This window comes from Lepisosteus platostomus, chromosome 1 (assembly GCF_059453375.1).
Source record: "Lepisosteus platostomus isolate fLepPlt1 chromosome 1, fLepPlt1.hap1, whole genome shotgun sequence".
Classification (NCBI taxonomy): domain Eukaryota; kingdom Metazoa; phylum Chordata; class Actinopteri; order Semionotiformes; family Lepisosteidae; genus Lepisosteus; species Lepisosteus platostomus.
In genome coordinates this window covers 51458375-51471569 of record NC_142611.1, presented here as the reverse complement: position 1 = coordinate 51471569, position 13195 = coordinate 51458375, and the positions used below count along the sequence as shown (strand labels likewise).

The window sequence follows — 13195 nt, the reverse complement described above, 5'->3', positions numbered from 1 at the left end:
CAGGGAGTAGCTTTTAGTAATAACTTACTGTTTGTACCTATCCCCACGTAGACTTTAAGACATTCTCCTTTGTAATGCACTGTGAACATTTCTAAACCAAAATGTCTCTTACCCTATACATTTAATAATGGCATCACAATTGAAAAAAAAAATGTGGTTAAATACAGTCACAATGCGTTAATTTAAAAGGCATTTTGCTTGACTGCTCTGTGTGGGTTTTACAAATCTTATACTTTCAAGACAGCTTCTTTGCGATTCTGTTCATTTCCATTATTTAGAGAACAGTCTACAGAGTGACCAGAGTATACAAGAGGCTGAAGGAGCAGTGTGTATCTACCAGCTGAGGGAACACCTCTCCTGTGACTCACTCTGTGACACTCTCACCACAGCCTGGCATGCTGTTCTAGCCTGTGTTAACACCTGTACTTTGTTCTGTAGGATATCTTCCAGGGGGATGTCTATCTCACGCCCTGATGCAGTGATTGGAAAATGTCGAATGATCCGACACGACAGAGACCGCAAGAATGACCCAAACCCACAGAGGTACGAACTGGTTTTATTGTCCTTCAAGTGACATTTTTTTTTAATGTCCAGTTATGTTATCCAGTTTTTTTTTTTATACGTGAAGAAACAATAAATTAAATACGAGGGGACCAAACCACAATGTGTCTGGATGCCCGTAGTGATTTTTCAAATCATTTAATCTTTGACTGCACAATCTCTATGCAATCCCAATCTTGAAATGAAAAGGCCTTCCGTGTGAGAGCAAACATAATATCCACAGGTCACGTGAGTTCCCTGTCACATTTCACAAAGTCTGAGGAATTTTGAAAACTGTTTTTCTCCAAAATCTAACACTATAGAGGTTGGAAAGCTGGTGGACAGTCTTATGCAGGGTCCATGATAAATTGTACAGCATGACTCTTCCAGTAGTCCAATTGCTCTTGTGGATCTACAGCAAATGTAAAAATTGAGCTGATTAGTCACATTAGGCATATTATGCGTCACCCATGTGCGAGGATTGAAGAGTTGAAAAGTCTTCTTTGTAGAGATACAGTACGTAGAGATCAGAACCTTTTTCAGTTTCAGTTTAATTCAAGAGGTCAGGCTGTTAGGGAGAAGGTGTTCCTAAAACTATCATACCTAAGGCACAGAGGCCTTTCCCACACTGGATTAGCATATATTCACAGTGGAGGGCGTGTCACTCTATAAACATAAAGTTCTTTGGGCCCATTGTTATCCTGTGACCAGATTAAGATTTGTTCAGGGAAGGTTGTAAGGTCACATACTGTGTTCTGTCTGCCAAATTGTATTGATAAAAAAAACTTTAGTTGAACTTTTTCTCTGAATGTGCATGGCAAATTTGAGAACACTTTTGTGAACTTTTGTGTACATCTGTTTATAATAAAATGTTGAAAGCTTGTTAACAATCCCAGGGGAACAGTAGCCTATGGGAATTGTAATTTTCACTGAAGAAAGCTGATTGACCCCAAGATTTGTCAACCTTACCTTTTCTTTCCTGGAAAATTATCTTAGAACCTCTATTGAGAGCAGCTACAGTCACAGTTACTGTGGAACACACAGAAAAAACCCTTCATGCTGTGGTAAATAAATAGCTTTTCCCATGACCCCTGACCTTTTCTAAGGTCCTAGTACAAAAATGACTTCAGAGTACACATAGGGTCACAGTTATTGTGTAACGCATATAGCAACCATAGTTGATTTATTACAAACTGCCCTTACCATGGTGCTTCTGATGGGCCAGTGCCGAAAGGCTGGCCGTGTCGTGGGCACACTAGAGTAGGACTACGTGGTTCGTTCCTTCCCAGGCTGGTGCAGGAGCCATTACTGGAGAGCCGAATCCTAAAACATAGTCATGCCAAAATGGCTGGGAATAGGACAAAAAGTAATTGGCACTTCGAAATGCGTCTTTAGAAAACACGATGAAGTAAGATGGAAGAATCTTTCCTTTGCTCTTCGGGAACGTTATTGGACCGGGAAGAGTGAATTTCTTTTTCTACAGTGAAAGTAGAAATTCCATAAAACATCCGAATGCAGGACAATGGAAAATGTACTTCAGAAGGGCTGGTTCGAATAAGGTCTGACAATTTGTCCTTCCTCATCTTTTTCAAAAATTCAAAACTGATGTAAAAGTGTTTCAAAAGTGCACAACAGTTAGATAGAACATGAGAAGGCCTTTTTATATTATACATAATTTAGTCCAGGGGGTACAGAATAATACAATAGTGATACAATAGCAAGAAAGAATACTGGTCCCTGATGCCATGATGGTATCCTAACGTATGCAGGTATCTGTATGACAAGACCAGTTTTATATTTTTTATTTTTAATGGGCGCAAGGCAGGGTACACCCTGGACAGGACACCAGTCCATAAAGGGCACACACAGACAGACACACACACACACAAGGGTCATTTGCCCCAGGAGGCAGTTAGATAGTTAAGACTTTATTGATCCCGTAGGGAAATTGATGTGTTACAGCATACCAGCCCAAGACAAGCAAAAACAGGCATCAGAATAGATGAAAAGTTATACAAAATAAATATAAAAGAAATAAAAATAATACATAGGTGTGTGCAAAATATGATGATCATAGTCACTGTAAAAACAATAAAATATGTGCAAAATGTGCATAGGTTTATACAGATTGATTGTCCAAATAGTACAATAGAGCAACATGCTGTCCATAGACGAGCAAATGAAGGGCTAACAGTCTTAGCCTAGGGCAGCTTTATACTGTACACCCTGACAGCCGCCGGGAGGAAAGACCTGCGGCTTGAACACTGTAGCTGGAGCAGTCTGTTGCTAAAAGTGCTTCACTGCCCAGTAACAGTCCCATGAAGCGGATGAGAGGCATTGTTCATGATGGCTGTGACCCTAGCAGTTACCCTAGCAGTGTGAATTTGGTCTATGGGAGGAAACCAGAGCATCCAGAAGAAAGCCAGACAAACACAGGGGAACATGCAAACTCCATGCAGGTGACACCCCAGGTCTGGAATTGGACACAAGGCCCCACACTGGGAGGCAGCAGTATAAACCACCACTCCACTGTGCCGCCCTAGTGTCATACAATAAATCTGTTTGCCAGGATACCCCAGTACAACACACCCTAACAGACATGATTAGTTTTGTGTCATTTAGATGTGGGAGGCACTGTGAAAAGGAGTGCCACACGGAGTGCACACAACAGTGGCTCAGCTGTGGACATGAGAACACGTTTCACGGGCACAGCTTTTAGTTCCTCTGCAATGCGTGACAGCCAGCGAATAAGAACTCTCTACCGCCTGTACAATTGCTCCTGTTTTCAGACGTCCGGCTCACAGTTTGTTGTTTCTGTTCACAGGTTCGACAGGATTGTGCACACCAGAGAAACCATGAACACGGATGGCATCAATTCGCTGACTTACAAAGTCGTTAAAGTAGAAAAGAATAAATTATTTACAAACATAACTGTGGATGTCGGAATGCCAACTAGGTAACCTCCGGAACGATGAAAGGAATGGTTCAGAAATGTGTATATTTGTATATGTAGAAATGCACATGCAAAACAATGTATGCAGTCACCAAATGTGCCTTAGCATGCGCTGTACATAAACAGGCTTCAGACCAGGTGTTTTGGAATTCAGTAGCGAAGACTCAAAAGTTGTTCTGAGTGAATACTCTTGACACATCTATGTGCCTTTTCCCCAGATGCATTCCTGTTTTGCACAGCCTCCATTGAATTGTATCTGCATTTTTTTTAATACGGGAGATAGAGATGTTTATATTACAAAGTACTAAAAAACCTTTTGGTTCTCTAGTATGTGACTTTTTTAACAAAGTTTTGAAGTTTTTGCTTGCACGGACACATAAATCTCCCCTTAGCAGTTTCAAACTGATTCAGGCTTTTTTGTTTCAAAACTCAACCAAGTTTCCCGAGAGAAAGGGACGTTCCTTAATTACTGTTACTGAAACCTCTTAACAATATTGCTGTTTGTTTTCTGTGTGAAATTATATTTGATATAATGTACAAGTTGTCAACATTGGTGCCCATCTGACATACTCCAGACCTTAGAAAGGAATTAGTCAAAGGCATGTCAAAGCTGCCTTAGATCAGACTGAGACTCATTTTCAGATGAGAAATGGAATACTAAAATAAAATAAACGAAAGGGGCAAGGTATTTCATTGTGCAATTAACAGGTTTATTTTAAAGCAATATCTGTCAGCCTAAAACGTTTTATAGGAAATCTGAAAACAAATGCAAAGAACAAGAACTTTTTAATGATAAAGTGGTGCCTGGCATGTGCTAATGTTGAACTCTAGCCTGGAGTTCTTGCAATATTGAAATCTATATCTATATCAGACTGTTGTATGTCACCTTCTTCAGGGTGAAGCAGTTTTCAGGTGGTGGAGCTTTTTGTTTGTCTTATTTCTGAATGGATGGTTGAAGCTGCTTTACTTTTGTATGTGTGTGAGTCCAAATATATGTAAAATTCACAGATGCAATGACTGGAATCCCAAGAACAGAAGCTGCAACACAGCCAATATTTTTTTAATTACCTGTAGCAGTCAGTGAGAGCCATTAGCCTCTAAGGAAACCGGATACAACAAAGTTTTGAAGGACACAAATTACATTAAAGTAACATGATCCGCATTTTGCATGTTGTGTCCAGTACCTTTTTTTCTATCAACCTTGAACACAACGCTGAACACTGATGAATTCACTCTATACAAATGTAACTTTGTCTATAAAGAGCAAGACCTGATATAATCACACCAAGCTTATCAGACACAATTAGAAGATTCCAGCAAACAAAGACCTCGATTAAACTACAAAGAGCATATAAAAAGTTTGCAGCTGGTGTTTTCATGCTCAGTGGATATGTTGCCTTGTTTAAATGCTATTCCAAAATGCTTGGTAAATAACTGCCTTTAAAAGCTCTGTCTGTGGATACAGGCAAGTTTTTCTCTAAGACGCTTAAATACAAATGTTGCTTATTTCAACAGCACAGTCTTGTGATAAGACAGTCTCTGTAATCAGGGTTTTGATCACAATAAAGGGGTCAAAAGAGAATGCATTCCTATGGATGCAGCATGTTCATTATAACATTGGGCCTTTATAAGCAGGGTGTGTTATACCGAGGTTTGAAGCATTTTGTTTTAGTTTATAATTTACTGTGTTTGGTTTTTCCAGAGATAACCTTGCTATTGCTTTTTATCTTTGTATTTTGTGGAACAACAATATATGGAAAGTAAAAGCAAACTTGAATCCATTAAGCTGTATGTCCAAAGACAGTCTCAGACTGTTATATTTTTATCTTGCTGTGTGTTTTTTATGCTGCTGTTGCAAATCATCTCGAATTAAATTGGTATATTTCTGTGAAAAGTTTAAAAAGGCCATGAACACTATTTGATGTATTTATATGTTATGCAGTGCATTTCTGCCGTGTGAAAATTCAGCTTTTCAGAGGAGAAAAAGCCATTGAAAATGCAGTTGTTTTAAATTCTTGTTGTCTCAATTCTATTGTTATATTTTGTAACATCAAGGTTGCATTCTTTTGGAAATCAGAGTTATTATTTTTGCATTTCCTTGTTGAGTTTTGGGGAATTTTGGTCTTTTTTGGTGTGCTTTAATGAAAAAAAAAACACTTTTGTTTGGATCACATTAAAATTCTTTGGACTTGACAAGTTTGACTTGAATGTTTCTTAATTACATATATACGTACACCGTACACAGGAGTCAATAAAATCAGATTTTGCTTTGTTGTGTTTTTACCATCTTCTATACACTAAATTTTATTCTGTCATGAGAGTTTGTATTGAATGTTTCCATTACAATATGTACGTTAAAAATCACTTAGCATTCAATTGGATTAGTTGGTAAAAGTTGATTTTTCAAGTCATTAATCTACTACTTGACTAATTTAACCTGCAATGATTCACTAGGTTTGTGATAAGGATATGCATGTTTTGCAGTGCAAGACCAACTACATCTAAAATGTGCATATAAATAATAAAAAGGTATAAACATGGAGTAGAATGTGTATACGTTGCAGATTTAATCATATGTCTTTATCATATCATGTTTTAATGACACATCAGAGGAATAATTTGGTTAATGTGGTCATGTGAACTCGACATGCCATACTGTATCTATACTTCCGATTACTGTACTGTTGCCATACTGTAATGTCAGCAGCACATGCTAGAAAAGTAGCTGCTTCATGCACAATAAAAATAGCCCGATAGTACAAGCTCAGAGGAGCTCTTGTGAATTGAAGCTGCCTGCTTGCTAATTGCAATCTGCCTGGAATGTATCCGCTCCACAGGCTGAAAAGACAGCAGCACATTTCTTATGCAGCACTAGACGAACTTGTGATGAATGGATTTCATCTGCAATCCATAAGAGTAATATCATTTTCCATGTGTATTATACTGCAGTTTCTTTCCTCATAGTATGAGTTAAAATACATCATCAGGTTATTCCTGCATGACTCGAAAACGCACTGCCACACCTTTAGGACAGTGTGGGTGCACATCTCTCAGTGAGAAGCTCCTCTGGGTACAGCCTCGTTTGCAGGTGGTGGGAAAGTAAAGTAGAGGACAGGAAGCTCAATCCTTTCCACAAGTGGGCATCTTCTCTCGAACAACTTCCAAAGCTGAGACAAAGAACGCTGCCATCCACAGTTGCTTTTATTTCACACACACTGTACTGGGCATCTTGTGCTTTGAAGCCAGTCCAAGCCTTATGACAATGGCAGATTCTGAATTATATTATTCATGTATTTAGCTTTGCCTTCGGAGCATGATTTGGTTTCACACAATCTACAACAAATTTGGAACCAAGTGGAAACTTCTAGGAAAAGTTTTGAATGTACTCCCCTTTCTCTGGTTCCTAGCAAGACTGTACATGTGGCTCATCTAGAAAAGCTACATAAAAGATACCACACACCCCATTTTTTATTTTTCACAGAGCTCTGGCCTTCACCATCAACATTCTGACCCTCAAAGGAAACCAAACAGTAGTTAATGTTCAGCCACAGCTCAGCCCTGAAAGGCTACCTTCACCTATCTAGGCCCTGTGCAGTAGGAGGATCGTATCCATAGGTAACCTGCTAGGACAAAGTCTAGGCTAAGCAAAACACTACCCCAGCAGAGCACAAGGGACTGTAAGCTATCTTTTCCTTTTGGAAATCTCATTGTTGAAGTCATTACGTATGTTTGGTAATTAAAGAGAAGAGTTGAACAACAAGCTACTTCAGACTCTGGGTTTGGACAAGGTGAGCGAATCACATTTAATTGCAATTGGACACCAGTGTTAAGAATTGGTCATGCGTAAAGATTATAGAACTTTAGGACTGTTTTGCACATGGTTTTGTGACCTAAACCTACTTTCTGTATATATACAGAATGTGAATACTGGCCTAGGACTTTAGGAGGAATTGTATCAGCTTGTCTATTCGAATATAAATGGGTATGGCAAAATGCTCTGTTATTTAACTTGCTGGTGGAACTTATTTGCTTCTATATACATGCTGTATATACACCAACATTATTCTCCCTACTTCATATCAGGACAGTAAGGTTAGATCACTACTAGTTGATACTCTGAATTGTTAATTCTGTTATTTTCACTTTAAAAATGGCTTTTTCCTTTAACTTAATGCTTTGCTTCCTGTGTCACAGTAATGTGAACTTCCCACGTGGGTTATCACTGCAACTGTGAATTGTGCTCACAATTGGCTTACCTGCTTAAATAAAGCAGTAAGGGCACACCCATTGTACTTAAAACAATATATGGCCTATTAAGCCCTTAGGTTCAAGTATAAACTTGACCTTTTTAAAAATCAATTAATCTCAAGTTAGTCCTGGTCTCAGGTGAGGTCTGTGTTTTTCTCCTAACCTTCATGGTTATACTGTAAGCCATCAATTGTGTCTCACGGGAGACTTGTTGAATGATAATAAATTGGTAGGGAAAGAATCACGCAGTGTTTAAGTTAAAATACACTGGCATTCAACCAGAATGGTATAGAAGTGTTTAGAAACACTGACCCAAATGTCTAGAAGGCTATAGGTGTGAGAGTGTTTGTGTCTGTGTCTGTCCTGCGATGGGCTGGCAGGACAGGTTATATCCTGCCTGGTGCCCGTTGCTTGCCAGGATAGACTTCAAGCAACAGCCCCCTGCACCCCCCCCCAGCCCCCTTCCTCTGCAATCCTGGCTTGGATGAAGCACTTAGATGAATGACAGTCAAGAAAAAGGCTGTTTTCCTTCTGAAATTTCCTTCTATCTCTTTGATAAGAGAAAGGGAATCAGCGAGAAAGAAGCTAATGAGCAGCAGTAAACTATTCTCCCAACTGCAGAACACTGAAGGAGTTAATAAAGCAACTTGCATAGGGGACTTGCAAGTCATGTCAGCAGTGCACATACGATGCAGAACCGTAATTAAACATTTGAATTATTGCTAAGGCCCGAAGCACCTGGAAGATTACCGCGATTGTTGATGGTAACACAGAGGTGAAGTCGAGAATGTTTTTTTCTTTCTTGAATGTCAACTTACTATGGTACAAGGACTTTGATTAAACGTTGACTAAACATCGTGAGGTGCAAACATTGTCTGTATTTTATGTAAAATGTTTTCAGTCACTCATTGTACCATCTTCTGATCAAGACAATAGTGGCTTTTACAAGTCGTGCACAAACATATTAACTCACATCAATGCCTTTCAGTGATTTTGGTTATGTACTTTAAAGCTAATACAAGGTTTCCTTTTCGATGGCTTCTTTAAACCCCTTTTGCATCCTTTCTGCTTGTTCAGCACTACGGCAAGGTGGGCTTCTGCCGTCTGCTGGAAAAACCTACTTCGTCAAAATGCTTCCAGACCTCACACCCCTGAGCCCGCTCTGCTGCCAAACGGCCCGCAGCCTGAGGGTCAGCTTGCGAGACTCCGAGAGCAGGGAGCAGGCCCTGGAGGAAAGCCTGGCAAATGCCCAGAATGCCTTGCAGCATGTTGCTAACAAACTACACAGACCAGCGTCAGTCTTTGGGCCAACCACTGAGGAAAGGATAGCCCAGTGGAAGGTGGGACTCTCTCCTGGTCAACAAATGGCAGTATTTACTGTACTGTATGACGAAGTTCTCACAAAAAAGGTCTTTCTGAAGAGATTTATCAGATATAGTTAGTTGTGTGTAACAGGCTCCAAATGTTGCACAGACCAAAGATCAAAGTTTAATTAAGAACAAAGTTAACAAGTATGTCGGTGACTGCATTGGCTGTTGTTGACCTCAGAGACACTTTTCTTGAACTGCCTGGAAGCAGGGCAGCATTTTCAGCTGGACTCTGGTCTGGTTTGGTGAAGCCCCTTTAAAGCAGATAGTCCCGAGCTTCTGGTCCAGTCCCAAATTAAATATTTATTATTTAAAAGGTCCTCTAAACTAGGCAAAGAATTAGCAAATCTTAAGAGAAAAAAACCCACTGGGATAGAAATACAATGGGCAAACAAATGTTTATTGTATGTAGAACAGGAGCAATTTACTGAACTCTGGCATACCTCTTCAACATACATTGAATGTGAGGAAAAACTGGATTGTTAAATTATCAGGTATCAAAAACTGAGGAGAACAAGAATCCCACCCTGGAGGGAATTATGCACACTCTTTGTACCTAAAACCACAAAAGCTTGATGAGCCACAGTGTTACAAACTGGTCAGACTGGGTTTGTTTATGAGGCTACTCCCACTTAACAACAGAACGATAAACCTGATGTACTGGAAACGTTGCCTTAACTATGCAAATAAGGGGCTTACTAAGGCAGAAGGCTCACCATAAAGTTTTGTGGACTGAACATTGTGAGGCACAAACGTTGTCTGTGTTTTATGTGCCAGGTTTTGAATCACTCCCCAGAACACAGCAATTTTTATAACTGCCCATATGACACACTTAACATATAACACAGTTAGTCACAGAACAGTACAAGAAACCTCAGCCCTTTGAAACCTATTGGCATTGTGCTAGAAACCTAGAATGATAATTAACTTCCATAAAGAGTATCATGCAGTTCTCGGCTTTCCTGTCAGCTAGGAATTAGACAAAGGTGGGTTAATATCAAAGACTCAGATAAGATATTAATGGACAGGATCAAAGCCCCGCAATGGCCCAGCTTACAATAGCCTGAGGTTAGATGATCTACCTGCCTTTTAACAGCAGCTCTGACCAACAGAGGCTGCCCATCTGTCTTCTGCGTGTGTTTCCATTATGGCAGACAGTGTGCAAAGAGCTGACTGCACCAAGAGACGCTCGGTTCAGAGGAACTGCAATTTACTAGCTCCACATTAAGAACGTTAACAGCTCCTTCGCTTTGAAAGTGTTCAATGGAATATGTAATATAAAATTCTGTCCCCATGCTTTTTAGTTATTAAAAAGTTATTTTCCTTTCTTGCAGATCTTGGCAGACCAGATTAGGGCAATTAAAACTAACAGTTGTTCACTGGGTCTGTTTAATATGTTAAATCACAGTGACCTGCACAAAAGGTAAGATGAACTCTATCCACACATAATGTTGTATTTATGACAGCCCAGAAAGTTTTCCTAATGTACCTTTAAATGCTATAATTTCCTCATATGTGATCACAGAATATTGCTGGCAGTAACTGAGAGATAAAGAAAGGGTTCTACCGTTAAAGTTTTTAGAACAATAATATATTGTAAAGCAATTCCACTGTTTATGTCCCAACATGATCATTTTTCCTATAAAAATGTTCCACTTCATCTTACATCATCCTATGGTGAGAACTAAGCTGAGCAAACAGCCTCCCTCTGACAACAGAATATCAGGGTGAGAATGCAGCCTGAATCAGTGGGGTTTAACTCTGGCTTATTCTCACGGGGATGAAGATTTGGCTGTAATATGAGGCATTGTGGCCAGGAGGATATTGAGCTGGCCTGGGACTCCTGATAACTTACCCTAGTCTCAGTGCAATTCAAGACACTGTTAAACTAAAATGTAAAACCATTTTTAAATTACACGGAATGTTTTAAAAAAGTGTACAGCACTGAATTTATAATATTGTCAGTAGTCAATCAATCAATCCATCCATTTTTATTCTTTTTTAGTCCCTGTAAATCTAGAAAGTTCAATACACTCCCCATTCTGCTTTGCATCATGCGTATCCTGAAAATGCGTTTCACTTTATTATTTATACATTTCAAAAACATGAAAAACGGTTAACAGAATTCAAGGCTTTCTTTCTTCGTCTCTTGAAAAAAAGCAGCATTTGTTTTTGAACCTGACCCCTGCTCATGAGATATGAGGAATTCAACTTTACATGCGGACACAAGGCCCTGCTTAAACAATTACGAAGAAATAATTGGCATCTACACCCATTTCTAAACAGGGAGGAATGTTTCATACTATTACATTCCTCTCATAAAATAAGGAATGTTAAATAAACATAAATGTCCAGGAACATTAATGCCAAAATGCCAAGTGACTCTTTTGTCTCACAATGTTGACATATATTTTCCAAGGAACACGTAGAGGTGAACTGCACACTGATCAGCAAAATAGAAAGAATGTAAAACAATGTTCTTCTGGAATGTGGTGGAATTAGGAAGACTGGAGGAAGGTGGGTGGATGACGAATGTGAATGTGTAAGTGTGTGTAAAATTGTCCTAAAGAGAAATCAGCTGATGCATTTCAGTGGAAGAGCAGAAAGCAAAAAGCTATAAATGAATGGAGAGATTAATACTTTATTGGTTCATAAACTGCTGAGGGAGAGTGTAACAACCGTTGAGGGATAATTTGATTAGGCTGTAATGTAATTTTCTCTCAACACATAGATAGTAATAAACATCATATAAATGATTTGTTGTGCAATAACCGGATAGATACTGTAGCTATCCCTGCCACCAGCACCGGACTGTCCCTACAACTCTCCTCTTTTACCCCCGGTTCACACTGTCCTGCCATTGTCCCTCTATAAACCTGGGGAGCAACCCTCTCTCTCTCCCTCTGTCTCTCTGCCAGCCGAGCTCCACCTGCTCTGTGACCAGCTGGAATGAAAACTCAAAGTCAACTTTATTGCCAAACCAACCCGTTGGGACTTTTTTGTGTCGCACTTGAAATCACAGAGATACAAAAAAAGACAGATACCAGAAGAGAAAGTAACACATTTCATATACAAAATACAATATGTTTCTACATTACAGCGAAGATGGAATCCACCAATTTACACAATTTATTATTTGCTTTTTTAACAGTGTTGAGTTGAGAGACCAAATAGCCAGGGTGTAGGCGCTCTTCCAGAACTGCTCCATAAAATTTGTTACATTTTAGGCTTCTTCTCGAAGAAAGGAGCTCAAACAGGGGAAACTCTGGGTGGGACTGGTCACTGATAATTTTCAGAGGTCTTAGGTTGCGTATGTGGACAAATGGCTTATTATCTTAGAAGCAGTGTGGATCACTGTCCCCAGCTGTTTCCTCTCCTGAGTGGCTTGGTTCAATTTAAGTCAGTTAATACACTCTCAGTTGCTGTCCTGTAAAAATGGATCATGGCTTCCCGACACAAACCAAACTTTCAGAGCTGCCTAAGGAAAGAGAGTCTCTGATGGGCTTTCTTCACTATCTGGTGTACAGTAGAGTGTAAATTGGTCTCCCATTTCAAGGTTTTGAAACCTTGATCGCTGTACCAGGAACCTTAAAGGTATCTAGTCCCGTAAAACAGTCAGTGAACCTGACAGCTGCCTCCAGCCTGCCTTTCATGATGTCACCGAAAAGAGAGCAGTTATTGCACTATGATGAAGTACATATGTCTGGTAACTCCATAAGCAGGGAGACAGAAAGCTGTAAAGAATAGACTGGGATTTGATGATTTTATAGAAAAATGGATGGTTCAGTTATATCCTCAGAATATTCTGGTTGAATGAAGGAATCATCTCTTGCAATTTTAGGACTATCATTCACATCTGAATGATCTGTCCAGTAGTTTCATTGCAATTAACTGAAACATTTGCTGCCTCACAGCACTGAGTTCAATTCTCAACACTGAGTTCACTGGGGTCCTGAGTTCAATTCTGGACCTGGGGTGCTCTCTGTATGGAGTTTGTATGTTCACCCCGTGTTCACGTGGGTTTCCTTCAGGTACTCTGACTTCCTCCCACAGTCCAAAGACATACTGGTATGTTAATTGTCCCTGG

General features: G+C 39.6%; 2 protein-coding genes across 6 annotated transcripts in view; both read left to right on the top strand.

The window, feature by feature from the left end:
• b4galt1l (DP-Gal:betaGlcNAc beta 1,4- galactosyltransferase, polypeptide 1, like) overlaps positions 1-5684 on the top strand; it is a 34558-nt gene extending 28874 nt beyond the window's left edge. The window contains exons 5-6 of the mRNA XM_088631602.1: positions 439-543; positions 3365-5684. Of these exons, the coding sequence (XP_088487728.1) occupies positions 439-543; positions 3365-3500 (241 nt within the window). The 3' untranslated portion in view covers positions 3501-5684. The remainder of the gene's footprint in view (positions 1-438; positions 544-3364) is intronic.
• A 1363-nt stretch (positions 5685-7047) lies between these two features.
• The window catches only part of LOC148678090 (uncharacterized), a 31224-nt gene continuing 25076 nt past the window's right edge, over positions 7048-13195 (top strand). Inside the window, exons 1-3 of one of the 5 annotated variants that reach the window (XM_088631592.1) lie at positions 7048-7281; positions 8819-9081; positions 10443-10531. In XM_088631592.1, coding sequence (XP_088487718.1) covers positions 8872-9081; positions 10443-10531 — 299 coding nt within the window. In that variant the 5' untranslated portion in view covers positions 7048-7281; positions 8819-8871. The remainder of the gene's footprint in view (positions 7282-8818; positions 9082-10442; positions 10532-13195) is intronic. The other 4 variants (XM_088631574.1, XM_088631588.1, XM_088631578.1 and 1 more) reach the window with 4 other exon arrangements.